Here is a 20,142-nt window from a genome sequence, read left to right on the forward strand (position 1 = left end):
TCCTAATATATTTGCATGAAAAATACAATGAAAAAAGGACAAATGTCATAATCAAATTACTGACAAGTCGACCCAAGATTTTAGAAAAGTATACAGTCAGTATATATATCACACATATAGTCAAAGAGATTTTTTCTTTTAATTCAAATCCTTAATATTCACAATTGCCGTACTAAAATTTCTCACTGTACATTTGTACTTCAAATTCCACAAATTAGATAATTCAAATACAATCCCACGGCTCCATTGTGTCCAGAGTATCAGTAACAATATCCTTAAATGCTGTAAATTGAAACAGGATGCAAGGTCATGTAGATATAATTATAAGTAAATATTTGTGGTAATTGATCGTTAGGTTAAATTTTATGAAAGCTGCACAATAAAAATGTATTATAACAGACTGTTTGTGCATGCTGAAGATTGTGCAGCTGATCATGAATATAAAACATATTACTAGTAAATGGATTTTTGGTGTTTGTTTTTGTGTTTTAGATAGAAAAAAAGGTGAAGGAGGGCCAAACATGCGTGACCGGTCTACCATCAAACGACTTCAGATGTACAAAAATTTCAAACCAAAAAGGTGAGGTTAATTTTCAAAGGTAGATAATATTTACTGTATATAAATTGAACATTTCAAGGTAATGTTGATTGTTTCCAAATTTCCATGCAGTTGCCAGGGACTGATCTGCATAGGTCGGTGGTTTTTTTTCTGGGTGGCTTTCCTTCACCATTTAAATCTGGCAAGTCATTTGATTAAATGATCCTTGCTTTTTATTAGCCCACCATCCGTCTGTCTGTCCGTCTGTCTGACTGTCCGTTAACAATTCTTGTTATTGCTATTTCTCAGGAAGTACTGAAGGGATCGTTCTCAAATTTCATATGTAGGTTCCCCTGGAGCCCTAGTTATGCATATTGCATTTTGGGACTGATCGGTCTATAAGATGGCCGCCAGTCAGCCATCTTGGTTTTTGATAGTTAAAGTTTGTTATCACAATTTTCAGAAAGTACTGAAGGGAATCATTCTCAAATTTCATATGTATGGTCCCCTAAGGCCCTAGTTGGGCATATTAGGTTTTGGGACCAATTGGTCAAGGAGATGGCTGCCAGGCTGTCATCTTGGATTTGGTAGTTGAAGTTTGAAAAGTAGAGAAAAGATCGATCTGTCAATTGTCAGACGTAGATAAATCTTTGGTGGGGGCCAAGATCCCTCTATGATCTCTTGTATGATTATAGGATAATAAACTTATCAAACTGAAAATTGAATTTGGACAATTTAATTTCAAATGTACATGACTTTCTAGGGACAAAACTGGGAAGATCACAAAGCCGGCGCCATTCCAGTCTCGTCTACCATCTGGGAGTGTAGCTAGGGTTGAACCCAATAGGAAATGGTTTGGTAAGTGCTAGGTTTTCACACTTTTTGTGCCAGTAAAAATATTGTACAGTAATTGAAGCCTTGAAACAGAACTTTACAAAAGATTTCTTTCACTCAAGTCACTGTTCCTGTTGAAAATATATCAAGTTTACTCAAAGACACGTTTTTCACAAAGTTATTTTTAATTACCTTGAGCCTCAATCAGGTGCACCAATTCAGATTATTAGTATGCTAAGAGGTCAGATGTGAAAACTTGTTCATGACCAGTGCACTGTCATATACCGTATATCCAGTTATTTTCACGATTTCGTTGGACATTGCTATGATTGCAAAAATTTGAACCATTGAAGAATGATATCTACCCTTATATCCATATCTTGAAAATTTAAAATCGTTTTTAAATCAAATCGCAAATAATTTTGGTCTGGGAAAATAACCAGATATACAGTAAAATTCAATTTAAAGATTACTCAAATTTGATTTGATTTTAAATATGTGTTATACTATAAATGCAGAGGATATTCCCTCACATTAGGCTAATCAGAACACATTTAATCTCTAAGAGTAATTTCCTAGTTTGAATGAGGTGTTTCATTGTTTAACCATATATTCATACGCCATTGATCCTGACAATGCACTTAGTTGACATTTTGTAATATTGCCAGGCTGATTTAAAAAAAAAAAAATTCACCTTGAAAGTTTTAGAAAATTTTAAAATCTTACTCGCAGGTAACACTCGAGTTATAACACAGAACGCCCTGCAGACCTTCCAGGAAGAGATGACTAAGGTGAAGAATGACCCCTACAAAGTCGTCATGAGACAGACAAAACTTCCAATCACACTTCTTAATGAAACTGCAAAAGTGAGTACATGTACTTTAATAGAACCTGTCTATGTATAGGGGGTAATGTGGTGGTGTTTTATTTGACTCATGTTTGTCAGTAGGGTATATGGATGTGGTGGATGGGTGATGGATGGACAGGGGTAGCAATGTTTTTCTTCATGGATGGTGTTCACCTCTCACATCAATGCAAAGAATGGTGACCAAAAGGGACTAAAAAGGCTGACTAAAAGTACCTTAACGAGATCTGGTTTTAACACATCTTTATTTCTTGATTTATGAGTTAGGATTATGACTCTTGTTTTGTTGACAATTCTCCCATGTTTTATCTGTAAGAATTTTCAGATATTTATTCAGGAATTCTTCTGCATGTGATGACATCATTCTGGTATTGACAGATCTGAAAATAATTATCAAAATCTATTATTTTACAGCATGCAAGGGTACATCTCCTAGATACAGAAACCTTTGAATCAACTTTTGGGAAAAAAGCACAGAGGAAGCGTCCAAACCTCAAATTTGAAGACATGAAGGTAATCAGACATATAAATGTACATGTACATGTCTTTACATACATGTAGTCTTATTCACAGCGTCCTGAAATTATTTCTCTAAAATAATATTTTGATTGGATACATTTTTATCAATTCATCATTTACGTTTTAATAGACCTTTGTAAGAATATTTGTTTGTGAATAGATCTAAAAATGATATGTTTTTCCACTGAATCTGATTTTCACTATTTTCATACTACATGTATCATCATTAGTGCATCCTTTTACTATCACTGTTTATGCCAAATATGCATGATAGGATATAAGAAAATCTAAGTGTTCTGAAACAAAATATATGTATGATGTACATGATTCTTATTTACATGTACTTTTCTTCGAACAAGGCTTTAGTAGACCAAGCATCATCATCAGCAGAAAAGTATGACTCCGGAAAGGATAGAGATCTTGTTACAGAGGAACCAGAATTTAAAGAGGAAATGCCAGAGGTCATCTTCAAAGCTGGACAGTCAAAACGAGTGTGGGGAGAACTTTACAAAGTAAGACTTAAAAAACTTAAATATTAAGTAAAACCCAACTCATGCACTGGATGTGCAGTAAATGGGGCATTCTTAGATAAAATAGGATCCCGTTATATATTGGGTAATAAAAATGTATGATTACAGAGGAAACATACGACATTATTACTCAGATATCCTAAAATTGTAGAAACATTTCAGCAAGAGTTATCTCCCTGTAATGAGATGCCGTTTCATTTGTTGTGCAGGTGATAGACTCATCTGATGTAGTGGTACAAGTACTGGACGCTCGTGACCCACTTGGTACCAGGTGTTACCAAATAGAACGCTACATGAAAAAGGAGAAACCTCACAAACATCTTATCTTTGTACTCAACAAGGTTGATCTAATTCCAACCTGGGTAACGGTTAGTAGTCTCTCTCTCTCTCTCTCTCTTATTTTTGTTTTTTATAACTTTTTCACTTTAAAGATAAAAAAATGCTTCAATATTAATGAGTTATCAATGAATTGTGACTAATCAATCAGTGTTGAAAAATTATGTGGTCATTGATGTCATGTTTTTATGTAGCTTTTTAAATGAATTATTACATATATCTACATGATTTTAATAGTTATATTTCTAAAGACTCATGTGAAATTCATATCATTTAAAAATGGAAAATTAGGTTCAAATTATTTTTGCTAGCAAATTCTTTGTAGAATTGTCAAATAGTTTGTGAAAGAGATTATATTTTTTTTGGAAATAAAAGATTTTTGGTTAGAAATGGTGGTTATATAAAAGAGATGTCTTGTATTTGAACAGCAAAGATGGGTGGCTACACTGTCGTCTGAGTATCCTACGATGGCTTTCCATGCCAGTATCACAAACCCTTTTGGGAAAGGCTCGCTCATCAATCTCCTCAGACAGTTTGCCAAGGTAATAAGGCATCTTGTAATGATACTTCTCTTTTAAATATGAGATATTGTAAACCATTTTATTTCATAAGCTTATATACTGTCAATAATCAAGAATGTAAATCAAGGTGAAAAATGAACAAGTAAATGGATCTGAAAATGTGAAATTGAGTCACAGCGAAACAATTTTTGTTGGCATTTTCAAGCATAACAACTTACTCATACCTGTTAACATTTATACAAGCTGTAACTGTTCCTTTGATTAAAACCGGTTAGTGGTGGTTCATTTTCATGGATTTTAGTGGCTAACAAAACATTTGAAATTTAAAGGCACGTACAAAAATTAGTTTATATAGAGTTGTTACTACAACACCTAGGAAATGTTAAGTGGGGATCACAGTTCAAAGTTTAATTGCTCACCATTGAACACGTTGAGTTTTATTGTACAGTGGAATCCTCTTTATAATATGTTCCAATTTTCATGCAAAATGTGATGATAAGAGAAATGACATGAATAGTTAAGATCATTTGGCGCATTCAAAGCAGGTGATGTCACTATCTTAATTGTATGTTGTTGTTACCAGTTGCACACAGACAAGAAGCAGATTAGTGTGGGGTTAATTGGCTATCCTAACGTCGGCAAGAGCTCTATCATCAATACACTTCGAGCCAAGAAAGTCTGTAACGTCGCACCGATAGCAGGTGAAACAAAGGTAAATGTCACTCTCTGATATTAAACAGGTATTAAGCTTTAAACTTCCAAATAAAATGGTATTTACAATAATTAAACTGATGATGATTGTTTTATTTACATTTTACAATAGATTATCATAGTACATGTTGGGATTTTACTATTTGTAAATTTCATATTGAAATACGGAAATATTATTTCCTTGTGGTTCAATTTATTATGATAATAATGTACGTTTTAGTTGGTTATTACAAGCAAAGTCTTTAATGTTCTAACTATCCAACACATTGGAAGTAGGATGTATGTGAGCAATTTAAATTGAGAACACTTACAGCAAGCCATATAGTTGACTTTTTTCTATTGATGTGGTAAATGTTTCATTTCCTTAGCTATTTAAGAAATCTTTTATGAACAATTCCAACTGAGAATCCTAATGATGCCTGATACCTTTTCTCTCTCCCGTTATTGTTACCAGGTGTGGCAGTATGTGACGTTGATGAGGAGGATTTACCTGGTTGACTGTCCAGGTGTGGTCTATCCTTCCGCAGACTCCAAGGCCGAGTTTGTCCTCAAAGGAATCGTACGTAATTAGGAAACTTTCTTATACTGTCATTTTACATGGTATATCATAAATAATCATTAATACAAGTATTGTCATATGTCTGATTAGATCATTGCAATCAAAACATTGCTAACATAATATATTGATAATCTTCTGTAAACAAACTTACTTTAAGGTAGGTCCATACTTTTGAAAATCGCGCCAATTCATATGACGCTATACCGGAAGTTGCGGAGGTTGTTTTGAATTCCAGAATGGTTTCCGATACGCCACGACATCACACTTGGATATTTTTTCAATAGGTGAAAATTGTCTACATATAATATTGAATGTTTAAAATCATTAAATAAATCAAATAAAAGCAGTGAAGTGAAAATTATATGCTATCTCTGAGGTTTTTGCGGTCCCTGTCGTAAATGGGAATGGATTTTTAAACACTGGAAGTGCCGTTCGTCGCTATAAATCATAAGAGGAGACCTGGCCCGACCGAAATTCCGGAATTCTAAAAAAATCGCATACGGATTTCCTTTAAACACACAATTTGGAGAAAATCATAAAAACAAACAGACATAAACCAGATATAATATCACAAAAACGTATGAACTGATGTGGAATGTTTTTTGGCAGCATGATTTTCAAAAAATAATCAATTATAACCCATCTTAGCACTGGATGAAATGGGGTTACAAACTTCAAGCTTACAAAATTTTGAAATTTTGATCGAGGACCTCGTGTTTTTATATGATATTTGAAAAACATATTACCTTGGGCATATCATATACAAATATTGTGAAATTGACATGGATTTTCATTTCCTTTTTGGCCTATTCATTGATTTTTTACTGGAGAAAATATGGCAAAACATGATAATTACGTATAGAAACAGTCCTGGGAAATAAAAAAAATTAGTTAGCATTTGTAAAAATAAAATAGTTTTGTATATTGTTCTATCGTAAGAAAATTAGGACAAAAAATCAATGATCGAGACTACATTCACCCTAATATTACAGAAAACATAATTTTATGAATTTTTCTATTTTCGGTCAGCAAATTTGCAGGGATGGTATATTCAAGCTCAAATATCTCAAAAAGTAGTTCGAGAACACCCATTTATCTTTATAGATTTGAAATCTACATGAAAAATGCAAGAAAATAAGACCTGTTAGAAAAAAATGACATGGGTTTTCCCAAAAGTATGGAGCTACCTTAACTCATTTATTATGGTTACCTTATAATTAATCATTTATTAAGTGCATAGTGTGAACAAAGCTAAAATAGAATTATGCTCTCTTACCATGTAAATTGAATTTTAAAATGAGGTGTATGTAATGATTGTAGATTGTACTTATGCAAGCTTGCATTTGAAGAAATATATATATGATGTAGTTCTTGTTAAATTACTTAAGAAAATGTTGTCATTGCTTAATTAACAGTTTTGTTTGTTATGTCTCAATTTCTATTGATAAATACTGTTGTAATTAAAATTAATTTGATGTCAACCCATATGTGCAAAATCTGAAATCTGCATGTAAGGACAGACACCTCTGTCTTACCTTAAAACTGAATAACTCAGCCTGTGATTTTGTTTGGTGGCAGAAAATATTTAAATGCTAAGTGATCAAGCAATTTTCTGTTATTAGTTTTAAACTCTGCGATGTATTTTTTGTAGGTACGTGTAGAGATGGTGAAGACTCCAGAAGACTATATATCTGATCTGTTAAAACGTGTGAAGAAAGATTACATCAAACAGACGTACAAGGTGGAGGAATGGACAAGTGCAGAAGACTTTCTCGAACAACTTGCCAAAAAGAGTGGGAAACTGCTCAAGGTAAATACAAAAGATAATTCCACTGTCTGATTTACCTTCAAGTTACTGTGTCACTTAATTTTTAGGTCACCTGAGACGAAGTCTCAAGTGACCTATTCTAATCGCCTTTTGTCCGTCGTCGTGCGTCGTGCGTAGTATGTCCGTAAACAATTTACATTTTCGTCTTCTTTTCCAAAACTGCTGAAGCAATGCCAATGAAATTTTGTATTTACATTTGTAAAATGTATATGCATCTTTTCTAATGCATACTAAACTTTTGTGTACCAGGGAGGAGAAGCTGACTTCAGCACCATGGCTAAAATGGTCCTCAATGACTGGCAAAGAGGAAAAATTCCATACTTTGTACGACCTCCAGGCACCGAGGAAGTAAGTATTGCTGTAAAAGTTTTGTAGGTTCAGGACTCCGTTTCTTCAGCTTAAAATTCTCCATTTCAGAAGGCAAAAATCTTAAGTACGGAGCCTTCTTTAACAATGCCTTAAGGCTGACACTATCAAAAACAGGAGCAGACAATTTAATTTTTTTTCTTAAGTTACAAAAATTACTTACTTTACACCATTACCATCATTGAAAAGTTTGAGTTTCTAATTTAACTTCAGGTTAAGAATATAAAAAGTAATTAATTGCATCCCCCAAAAAAATCTGTGGCACTATATCCTATATGGAATGAAGTACTGATTGAGCATGCACCAGAAGGAAAAGGGATTATTTTTTTTGTTATTTTTTGTGTCAATTAGACCTACATATACACGATTAAACACCAATATTGTTCAATGGTGAGTATCATTTATGCTCTGTTGTCGTTGGAGCATCTTAACTTCTCTACCTACCTTTTCTTATGGGAAATTATAAGTTAAGGAATGCTGATGAAACTTGGCCCAGTTATGTTTTTGCAAATAAAACATCCTCAATAGAAATCTACTAGATGCTCAATAGAAACAGAAGTTTAATGCTAAAACAAAATGTGCTGTAATAGCTATGTTTATCAAGATTTCAACAAGGTACATTTCATATTCAAAGGAAGTTTTCATATCTATCAACTTAATGTCATCTGCATCTTTTTTGTAATCCTGAAAATTTACATTTTGAACTATGAATTTCATTTAAATTCATGAATACAAATTACAATAAATTTATGGTTGAAATGATTTATTCTGCAAGAATGAGAGCAGCACCAGTAAAACAGAAGATCCAGCTGGTAAAGTGGTGGCCGAACAAGGCAAGGCTGTGGAGGATTCTTCAAAGGTACAGGGTAAACAAGGGGAGATTACCCAAATGGAGGATACAGAAGCAACAGAGACGACAGTGGAAGAAGCCAAGGTGAAAAAAGGAGTCATACCTAAGGTACGCCAGGACCTGAGTAAGATCAACGTAGCACCGGCCTTCATGGCTGAGGACATTAAAAACCTGGAGCAGGACACGATGGAAGGTGATGATTCTGATATTTCTGAATCTGAGGGAGAGGAAGAGGAGGGCGAGGACGATGGCAATGAAGAGGCAATAGATAACGTAGAGGAACAGAAAAGTGAGGAAACTGATGTTGTGGACACGAAACAAACAACGTGTAAGAACAGCAAAAGAAAGCTTGAGAAAAAATCAATGAAGAAATGTCAGGAGGAAGTTAAAAAAGATGGAAAGTGTGAGGTCAGTGATATTGATAATGACCTCTGTGATAGTGTCAAGGTCAAAGGAGATAGTCACACAACTGGACAGAAAAGTGCAAAGGTCAGTGACAGTAACGCAGATTCCCCCACACGGGGACGCAAGCGAAAGTCTGAGGTGAAGCAAAGCAGAAGTGGAAAGTTCGTGGTTACAGAGGTAGATGAGGAAGCAGAGTCGGCTAAGAAACCAAAATTAACAAGCAAACAGGTTAGTCATTATAGAAGCTTAATATTTCAATTAGTGGACCTTGATAATCCAAACACTAAATTGTCAATTTTCCTGGACTGACAATTCCATTTGCAGTAGTGATCATGAGTTGGTTATCACATCCATTCCCCGATATGTTCGTCCCAATTATAATTGGTTTCCGGACCTTTGGCTTTCAGATTATTGCAAGTCCACTGTATTTAAAGATAATGTAACCTCAAGTGCCTTAAAATTATTATTGCCTGAGTAGTTTCTTAGAAATCTTAAAGGGGAACATCTTCAGACCGGCGAATACTTAAAGGTGAACTGAATTCCTTCTTCTGGTTTTATAGAATTTCTTATTAGCTCATGATCATCTCTTGAAGAGAGCTGATGAAATCAATCTTGCGTATAAGTCTACATGCACAACACTGTACTTGGTTAAGATTTTGATAATAAAATATACTGTTGTCCTGTCTTTGATTTCTGCCATTTGTGTCTATGTAAATATAGAAAAGTAACTATAACATGAATTCTTTAATGTTGCAGAGGCGACGCATGGAAAGAGAATCCAGAAACAAGAAGATTGGTTCACAGTTTTATGCACAAACAAATGTGAAAAATAAAAACAGAAGGTAATTTACGGATATTTATATGTTGACATGAGTACAAGTATTAAAGAGGTTTAAAGGACAAGACAGTTTTGTTTGATTTTATGATCATGTTACTGTTTCTTTGACCCGTTAATGTCTGCGGCACTTAGGGTCGGATACTGATAAGAACAAAACTATAGGATACCATACCGTTATCAATGAAACGATAACAGTATTTTAAAGATATCGATACTGATACTTTTCAAGAAATAAACTAGCCGTTTAGAATACTACATACATATTTCATTTGATTTTACATTGCAGTAATATAATCAAGAAGATGAACAATTTATTAGCAGACAAAATTTTTTTCATTATCATTTACAGAATTGCAAGACTTATAAAGATAATGTGCTTACACATAGTGCCTGTCTCCTTCATTTTGCCACTTTCACATGTGGATTTCCTTAGAAATTATACGTTGTATGGGTACTTTTTAGAATGGGCATGTACCGGTATCTGTTAGAATGAGTAATGATACTTTATCAGTATCAACTACTGGTATCCAACCCTAGTAGTCACACTGGCTATAACTTGGCAGAGATCTAGAAGAATCCTACATGGACCTGTCAAATGGACAGGGATATCTCATCTCAAATATAAGATTTCTCCTGGTCAACACAAGCTTTGCTTACTAGTATGACCAGTTTAAATCTTATGCACAGGTTGACATATCCCTGTCCATTTGACAGACCAATGTTTGATTATTTTTCTCCCATGCTTCAATAGAAGAAAAGTATATGTCTTTATATGCAAATAAAGAAAGTGATGATTATTGCATCAACATTTTTCAAGGCAATTATGCAGATGTATTGATGAAATCTAAAGCCTAAATCAAAAGCTGTCTACAACTACACTGTGTAAGATTGATAGAATCTTATATGGGTATGTCAAGTAGACAAGGATATCTGGTCGAAATCTTTCAGTTGGGTTGAGCTATCCCTGTCCACCTGACAGACCCATATTTGATTATTTTTCCTCACATACTTAAATGAAAAATGAAAGTTCAGTTATTTAGAAACATTTTCATAGTGTCGTCATGACATGGGATGTTGCAATGTGTAAAAATTAATGACGTCATGGATAATGTATTGCTAACGTCATTTTCTAGTGCATGCCAGCTGTCTTTTCCCTACACCAGTAGAATTCAGTTATTTTTTCCTTAGCAATCTATATTATAACCCTGTAATGTATGGGAGAAAGGGTTGTCATCTCCATAGCAAATATGGGATATTCCAAGTATGTGGGAATGTCTGATATCAATCCAGTTGCTTGTCAGAAATAACTTTTTTTTCCCACAACATTGAAAAAGCAAAATTCTAGGTGTAAATGAATCATACAGTTTATTAACAATAAGTTGATCCATAAAAAGCACACTTAATTCCACACTGTTGATGAAAAATTGCATAGATATACATACATAAACTAGATATAATTTAAAACTGTACATATGAATCGATACATTCAAAATAATCTCAACTTTAGATTAAAGTAAAGGGCACTTTCTATGCAATCTGTCATAATTATTATTGGAATTGAAAACTATTCTCGTGATCATGACATGTCATATTGGATGATATAATGTTTGAGTTACAATCAAATCTGTGTATAAAGATTACCCAAGTAATAAATGGAAAATCCTCTTTATTTTGCTACTGACTTTTTTTGGCTAGATTACCATAAACCAACGTATTCTCAAGGCGACTTAATTTTGCACTTTCACTTCTAATGACTTTTTTGACAACAGTTTGATTTTGGGATTGCCTCTTTTAGAAATCTTTGGTTTGAATTTACCTGTATTTGAATCATATTTGCTGTGATATATTTTTTGGGATTTCTTACAGCCCATGACATATACGAAAATTTAATGGCACATAAAAGTAAGTTTCCAGTTTTAAAGGTAAAATTGAAAAAATAGACATCAGTCAGATTTGATAAAGTTGAAAAATTCGAGTGATATGAAGTTGCTGTGACCATCAAGGAAACCTCAACCACGATATTGACAAACTTTGGTAAATAATCCACAGACTTCTCCAAAATTAAAGACATTTAAAAAACATTTTGTCTATTATATTACATTGTACATTATACATACAATTGTAGCACAATTCTACAGGTACCATGTAGTTAATATTGATCATGCTAAGAAGCTTAAGGCACATGTGACATACATTAAAATCGCCTCTAATATATATATACAAGGACATTGGACTGTAAAACATCCAGTTATACTGACTTAAGATATACATAGATATGAACTAACTCATAAGGAACATGGACTAACATATACATACATATAAAGAACATGGACTAGCATATACAGACATAGAAGGAACATGGACTAACATATCCAGACATATAAGGAACATGGAGTAACATATACAGACTTATAAGGAACATGGACTAACATACACAGACATGTAAGGAACATGGACTAACATACACAGACATGTAAGGAACATGGGCTAACATATACAGACATATAAGGAACATAAACTAACATATAAGGAACAATGACTAACATATACAGACATATAGGGAACATGGACTAACATATTCAGACATATAGGGAACATGGACTAACATATTCAGACATGTAAGGAACATGGACTAATATATCCAGACATATAGGGAACATGGACTAACATATTCAGACATAAAAGGAACATGGGCTAACATATACAGACATGTAAGGAACATGGACTAACATATAAGGAACATGGACTAACATATACAGACATATAAGGAACATGGACTAACATATACAGACATATAAGGAACATGGACTAACATATTCAGACATATAAGGAACATGGACTAGCATATTCAGACATAAAAGGAACATGGGTTAACATATACAGACATATAAGGAACATGGACTAACATATTCAGACATAAAAGGAACATGGGCTAACAAACACAGACATGTAAGGAACATGGACTAACATATCCAGACATATAAGGAACATGGACTTACATATTCAGACATAAAAGGAACATGGACTAACATACACAGACATGTAAGGAACATGGACTAACATATTCAGACATAAAAGGAACATGGACTAACATATCCAGACATATAAGGAACATGGACTAACATATCCAGACATATAAGGAACATGGACTAACATATTCAGACATAAAAGGAATATGGGTTAACATATACAGACATATAAGGAACATGGACTAACATATTCAGTCATAAAAGGAACATGGGCTAACATACACAGACATATAAGGAACATGGACTAACATATTCAGACATAAAAGGAACATGGACTAACATACACAGACATGTAAGGAACATGGACTAACATATACAGACATATAAAGAACATAAACTAACATATACAGACTTTGACTGTAATACATACAGTGGAATAGGTTGTAAAATATACAGATATTGAATGTCATACATGATTATGTATATACATGAACATAAATGGAATGTATACATACATTGACATTGACCTAATTTAAACAGGGATATGAAATGTTTTATTTACATAAACACAGAATTTTATACTGTACATACAAATTCATGGACTGTAACACATACAGCATCCTCAATACTCCAGCGGTTACTTTCAATGTTATATCCACCCCAGGGCTATCTCATAGTAAAATTATTGCAGGCCTGCAGATACTTTATTTTTGGACATTATAGGGAGTGATGTCCAACTTAAAAGCCACACAGTCAATCACAATGTACCATTATTCGATTCTTATGATGTACATCAAAGGATCACTCTACCTGCCTTTTTGTTGTCAAAACACAGAGCCTTCGGTTTTACTATGACATACTATGTATATTAGTTTAGAGATAGATATAACAGCAGTGATAGTAACTCCTTAAATATCGAGAATGCACATACAGGGACATTGCGTGTTTGGTGTTATACATACAGTAACATGGAATGTCATGTAAAACATCATATATATTAAATAATACCATAGAAATATAATTTATACCATTTGACATATTTGAATTATTTAAGATTAACCAATAAAGATTAGAGATATGTAATTAAAATTGATATAGGTTTTAGTTTTTAAATACAGGTTCGCTAAAGTAAGTAACTAATTATATAACATCACCATTTTGATTGGCTTTATTTAATTAAAACCCAATACATACATGTACCATATAGTATGAAATTCAACATGGACGTGATCTTTTCTATTATGAAATGGGTAATATCAAACTATTTATCTTGGCAATTATCTGGCTTTCTGAAATCTTAAAAAGAAATTATCATAAATATTTCATATTACACTCTTTCGTTTCTTTTCTTCTAAAACCCTGTATATTCTTCATCCAATTGCCTGTTTCGTATGCTATCTCATTGCATAAATTTCTATATCTCCATTTGACGTGCCAGACTTAGTAATTCCCAAACGCTTTGTAAATTGTTATGTGATTTTTGAAAGTGTAAGTTATTAATGAAACGATAAACATGTGAAATAATATAGCTCTCAAGTTGGTCATGTGCTTGACACTTTATGTTGACCATATTGCCATACATTCAATCTAGTTGTATCCGTGATTTAGTGCTTTTCAACTATTACCCAAGTTTACATTGACTCGCGATCGTTAACTATCTTAACTAGGCAATGCGAAAACCGTATGTAGTTTCATCTTAAATATTTGCATTTTTACTCCCGTCCTACTTTGTAACCTTACCAAGCGCAGTTGGCATTCACATAGTCTAGGCTACGAACTTCAAGCGCTTATATATGACGTCATTATCATGACGTCACAATTGTTGTGTCAGCGATCACGGAAAGCGGCTGTTCAAATGTCTGTTCCATCCTTGACGATAACGAATGATAGATGCAAAATCCCATACGGTTTCATCATCGAATTGTAACCAAATATAAATATAAGCCTTGGACATCTTTCAGTTGGCATTCATAGCCTAAATGATTGCCAACTGTATAGAGGAAAATTCAACATGAAGCGCTAGCTGGAATTGGCCTCTTTCCAGTTGGCATTCATATTGGCTATGAATGCCAACTGAAAGACGTTCAATGTTTAAATGAACCATCATACTTCGGAGTATTAGATATTGTTAATATCGGTCGTGTTATCCTAGTTTCTTACTTATTGTAGCTCTTTACCTCCCCAAAAAGAGTTGGATAGAGAGTCAACATAGATTGCTTACGTCTTACAGTTGCTGTTTCATCGGTTCCATTCTAGTGTACATTTATTATCTGACAACTGACTTATGACTTTATAGCATGGGTGGGGGTGACGCAGGTGGTGTCGGCGGGTTGTCCGACTCTGGTGGTGGTTGTGGTGAGGGAGGGGTAGTAGGATCAGTCCCAGAGTCTTGCTGTGCAGGGGGCGGAGACACCAATTCGGCTGGAGCTACCGGAAAGTTTGCATCTTCAGACTGTTGATCATCAGGCACTTCTTCTGCTTCGACGTCTTCAAGCGTAGGTCCCTTGGGTCCCACATACACGCCTCCAGGACCGCCCTCTTTCTCTGTAGGCGGTAAGTATTGGCTAGCAGTCTTCATCTCTCGCGATTCTCTCGCCTGCTCCTCCGCGTCGTCTGGTTCTGCTGAATTCTCTCTCCCTTCTGGCTCCTTCCTCTCGCTCTCTGGTTCCGGTTTCGTCTCATCCTCCATGAGGGGTTTCGTTTCACTAACTTTCTCAGATGTTTGGATTTGAGTCTCTGACACGACGTCTACACCGTTTGCCCCATGACCTGTACAACAGAGAGCATGACATCTACAATCTTGCTTAGGTGCTCCGATATTTGTCTGACATTTCTTAAAGGGTAGTTTCTTACGTATCTGCGTCCAAATCTCATTCTCCACAACAAACGTTTAGCTTTGTGTTACATCATGTAACAAATTCGAAATACAATATACAGTGTATGTATTAGATGATATAGCTGAACTTCCTTTACTGCAAGTTATTTTACGTATCATCCCGGAATATATGATAAAGAACAAAAAGCGTTTGTGGAGAATGAGAACTGAGAGCAAATACTCCGTAGCATATTGGTAATAACAGTACATGCATTTACGATAGAATAAATATGTATATAAAGCTGACAACAATAGAATCTCAAATGTACAAGTAAAGATATCCTGATATATAAAATAGATTTTCTCACAGAATATGCCTATTCTGATAATTAGTAACAAGGAATAAAAAAAGATAACAAACCACTCGTCATGGCAATCATTGGAGTTTCCTGTTCTTCCCCAGCATTTCCACTCTCCACATGGGCAGCATTTAGAGGCAGCTCATCACCTTTCTTCTCGTCAAGGTCATAAACACCAGCTTGAGATCGCCGCCTGTTTTAGAAATTCAAAATAAAATAACTACCTCTAGACTATTGACTTGAAACAAATTTTTATAAATGTGTTTCAAGTGAAAAAAATTAGACTTGGTAAAATGTTCATGTTGTTATAACATATAATCTAATTAGTTCAAAAGTCGCTTCTTTTACAAATGTTTGACCTCTTGACCAACCAGCTATGTAAAATCTATCTTGAACTTTCAATAAAAATAATGGGAAATTCAAGATGAATTTTACATACTGGTTGTTGTATTCATGTGCCTGATGATGACCAAATGCAAAGAATTTGTAAAAGAAGAGGGATTTGTATTGTTAGCCCACCTGGTCCAAAAGACCCAAGGTGAGCTTATGCAATACCGCGGCATTTGGATTCCGTACGTCCGTCAACAATTGACTTTTTCATAACCTCTTTGGAATTTAACCATTTGACTGGTAGCATCGGTGTGAGATACTAACTGAAAATTGAACAAAAGGTTGGGCTGACCCCCCGGGGGTCTGAGGGACAGGGCCAGAATGGTCAATTTGGCTATTTCCATATAAACGACTTCTTCTCTGAATCTATATTTGTAACATCCTTATTGATTGGGATTCAAAATTGTACAGATAGTTAAGCTGACCCCCAGACGTTATAGGGGCCGAAAGTGTCAATTTGGCAATTTCTTTATAAATAACTTCTATGAAACTCAGCATTGAGCAACTCATAGTCATATGTCATTGATAACATCATTATATCGTGATGATTCAATATTAATGTGGTTAATTTTGCTATTTGTAATTGAAAGAGTTTATGTGATAATACCAAAAAAACCAGGTGAGTGATACAGGCCTGGCCTCTTGTTTTAGTTTATAGATTCTCTCCCTTTCGAGGACAATTGTTTGAAAACACACAGTGTATAAACGGTTGAACTCGGGTAAATCACAAGCGCTTTAGATAGTTACCCGGTCCCATATTCATTCCTGTACATTAACTTGAAATTGTCCATAGGAAAGCATTACATTACAGACATTTTTGGGGGAAGGGATCTTAAGTTAAATGCTCCCAAATTTCTTTAATGCTTTCATTTACAGAAGTTTAAATTACAACACAACCTCGTGACGTAACGGCGTCAACAAAAAACGTTGATTTCTCAGTATTTGTAAACCAATTTTCAGAAACCCGACTGGTATTATTGTATAGGTTACAAACAGTGGAATTTACGTTAAAATGTGCAATTTTTATGTTTGGAGAATTGATATGCAATCTCAGTTTTCTTAGAACTTACTAACGAAAAAAATTAGGGATATATGTAATAGGTAATCATGTCGAAGTATGGGAGTGTAAAATACTCTTTCATATGTGGATAGGAAGCATAGGGGTATACTACCTTTGGGGTCACAAAATGTTAAACCTTCGGTAAGCCTCAGATATAACATTTGTACTACACTATATGACCCTCAGGTAGAATATCCATATCCTTCTTACCTACATATGAAAGAGTCTTATGATATTATTCAATATAATTCAAGCATGCAACCCATCAACAACATCACATCCTCAATATTCCAGGGGATTCCTACAACTCTCGAGATACTCACCCTTGGAATATATCATAACAAAAGACTGACCATTCACAAGCCTGCAGAGATTTCGTTTGAGGATATCAATAGAAAGTGACGGTCAGCTTCAAAGCCACATCGTCAACTACAGTATACCGATATTCAATTCTTTTTATGTACATCAAATGACCCATCTACCTACCCCATCTGTTGTTGGAAACAGAACCTTCAGCTTTGCTATGCCAAATCCTAGGGGTAGATATAACGACATTGATATATGTAGTAACCCTTTAAATATCGAGGATGGCATAACATAATAAAACAGCATATCATCTGAACATTTTCAAATGTTATATCATCAATTTCCAAATGAGGAAGTTTCGTATCTTCCGCACACTTACCAGAGCATGTATGCTATGATGAGAGCGATGACGATGAGGATGACGATGATGATGATAGCAGCAATGACACCTTTGTCCGTGTTCTCAGAGGCACCTGTCGGTGCAGCTGATTGATATAAAAGAAATTATATAAACACTGTCATCGGCATGCATTGACGCTACAGTGCATACTACGTCTACATAGTACGAGGAAAGTTATTTTATTCACAAATTAATGCGATTCATACTATATAGTGTTCGTATACTAGTATCCGAAAATAGATCCAAACATAATCAGCCGCAGTTTTGTTCTAGCTTTCTGAAGTCATATTTAAGCGCCCAGAAAGATTGCATTTTTGTTTTCATATTCTTTAATTGAAACAATCACAACATATTACAATTTAAAGCACAAATATTATAAAATTCATTTACAGGTTTTATACATTTAATAATTTTAGTAATATATATATCACATAATTTTGTTTGTTATTTAACTTCAAAACAATCATGAAGTAGTAGTTAGTACACTCAAGCTAGTGTACTCAATAAAGAGGAACATCGGCTGTATAGTTTTAATAAAGTCACCGTACCAATTACACACGTGTCTTTATTCACTCCAAAAAACGCATATAACGATGCCTTGTTGTTGTTTTTAAAGGGACAATTCAGTCTAAGAGTACATTAAAATTTGCACATATATCGGAAACAAACCAGCTCTAGTAGAAATATGACAAGTTGGTTTTAGTGTGATATATGTCAGAAAAGCCCACTGTAGTGAAATGTATGTAGAATGTTCAAATTCGTTTACTGTCCACCATTACACATTGTGGTCGGATGTCTTGTATGCTGAACCCTGGCCCTTGCCAGTGTAGTAAAGAACTTGTTGTTTAGAACTACTGAAATCGCTTTTACAATAGCGTGTTTACCTTATTAAATGCATGTTCTTGTCTAAAAATAATTTCATCAACTCCTCAGTGGTAATGTATTGCATTTGGTTAACGTGGTTGACTTTGGCTCGGGTATGGGTACAGCCGACAGAGGGTACCTGCTTAATCGTATTGATCAACAATTTGGAATTTTATGGTATGATGATGATTAATGATGATATCAAGATGAAGATGATGATGACTGATTAGATGATGATGATAATGATGATGATAATGATTGCGATAATGATTGTGATGATGATTGATGATGATGATGATGATGATTGTGATGATGATTGATGATGATGATGATGATTGTGATGATGAAGTTGATGATGCTGATGATGAAGGATGAATGAGAAGCCCCAGTATCTCTCAAAACCTTCACAGGTTTCAAGTTGGTGATATCACTTGATGATGATATGATGATGATGATGGTGATGATAATGATGATGAAGATGACATGATGATGATGATATCATATATTGTTTGTGTTCAATATTGCTGTATTTGTGAGGATAATTATAGTTTTGTAAGGATGATTGATGATGTGAATTAATTGATGAGGATGAGGACGATGATGTGTGAATGAGATATTATGTATCAATGAAATTGGAAAAAAAATATATTAAAAAAAATAAAAAAACAATTTGGAATTTCAACGGGATCAATCAAAATACTGAACAATGGCATGGAATTTGTCAATAGTTCATGTTATATATTCCATAAGGGATGTAGAACAATACATTTATGTCATATTTTGCTGTATGGTAATGTAACAGGATTAGCCTTACTGAATTGTCCCTTTAATACAACAGTTGCACATACTGTAGATTTATTCAGCGATATTACGATTCGTCATTGATGCAACATCACATGGTCTCATGATCAATGACACTAAGACATGAACCTTCATAAAAATGACATATAAATTGCATTTATGGCGAAGTATGCTGTATATATAAATAATTTGAGAATCAAACACTGTCAAACTTTATTTCAAGGCAGCTTATTATGCGATTACGCACGTGGTTAAATTTGTGGTCAAAGGTCACTGTTACTAAAATAAATCGATTTAGGAAATGTTGGTTTCTAGACAAAAAAATGAGAACGTATAAAGGGTTTTCCTGAAACTGCATATAAAGGTTGCTTATAAGGTAACACAGTTTAGGAATTTGAGGTTAAAATGTCAAAAGGACAAAAATAACCTGACTGTTATTAAAATTAATTGTTTTGGCAAATGATGGTTTCGACTTTCC

At 34.3% G+C, this 20,142-nt stretch overlaps 2 protein-coding genes across 2 annotated transcripts in view; one reads left to right on the forward strand and one right to left on the reverse strand.

The window, feature by feature from the left end:
* Positions 1–419: 419 nt before the first annotated feature.
* Positions 420–9,765, forward strand: LOC138325184 (nucleolar GTP-binding protein 2-like). The gene is made up of 13 exons (XM_069270670.1): positions 420–580; positions 1,302–1,396; positions 2,105–2,238; positions 2,652–2,750; positions 3,116–3,268; positions 3,496–3,654; positions 4,051–4,164; positions 4,727–4,855; positions 5,309–5,413; positions 7,065–7,223; positions 7,491–7,589; positions 8,383–9,090; positions 9,619–9,765. The coding sequence occupies exons 1-13, from the start codon at positions 435–437 to the stop codon at positions 9,706–9,708; spliced, it is 2,190 nt and encodes a 729-aa protein (XP_069126771.1). The 5' UTR covers positions 420–434; the 3' UTR covers positions 9,709–9,765.
* A 1,281-nt stretch (positions 9,766–11,046) lies between these two features.
* The window catches only part of LOC138325183 (fibropellin-1-like), a 34,826-nt gene continuing 25,730 nt past the window's right edge, over positions 11,047–20,142 (reverse strand). The window contains exons 13-15 of the mRNA XM_069270669.1: positions 17,979–18,084; positions 15,906–16,036; positions 11,047–15,438 (exon numbers count right to left, since the gene is read on the reverse strand). Coding sequence (XP_069126770.1) covers positions 14,960–15,438; positions 15,906–16,036; positions 17,979–18,084 — 716 coding nt within the window. The 3' untranslated portion in view covers positions 11,047–14,959. The remainder of the gene's footprint in view (positions 15,439–15,905; positions 16,037–17,978; positions 18,085–20,142) is intronic.

This window comes from Argopecten irradians, chromosome 6 (genome assembly GCF_041381155.1).
Source record: "Argopecten irradians isolate NY chromosome 6, Ai_NY, whole genome shotgun sequence".
NCBI classification, from domain to species: Eukaryota; Metazoa; Mollusca; class Bivalvia; order Pectinida; family Pectinidae; genus Argopecten; species Argopecten irradians.

Excerpts from the sequence above, each read along its gene's own strand:
- LOC138325184 (XM_069270670.1), top strand. The coding sequence starts at position 435 with ATGAATATAAAACATATTACTAGTAAATGGATTTTTGGTGTTTGTTTT. Across the intron at positions 3,655-4,050 it reads TAATTCCAACCTGGGTAACG|CAAAGATGGGTGGCTACACT; the intron begins GTTAGTAGTCTC and ends GTATTTGAACAG. Across the intron at positions 7,224-7,490 it reads AGAGTGGGAAACTGCTCAAG|GGAGGAGAAGCTGACTTCAG; the intron begins GTAAATACAAAA and ends TTTGTGTACCAG.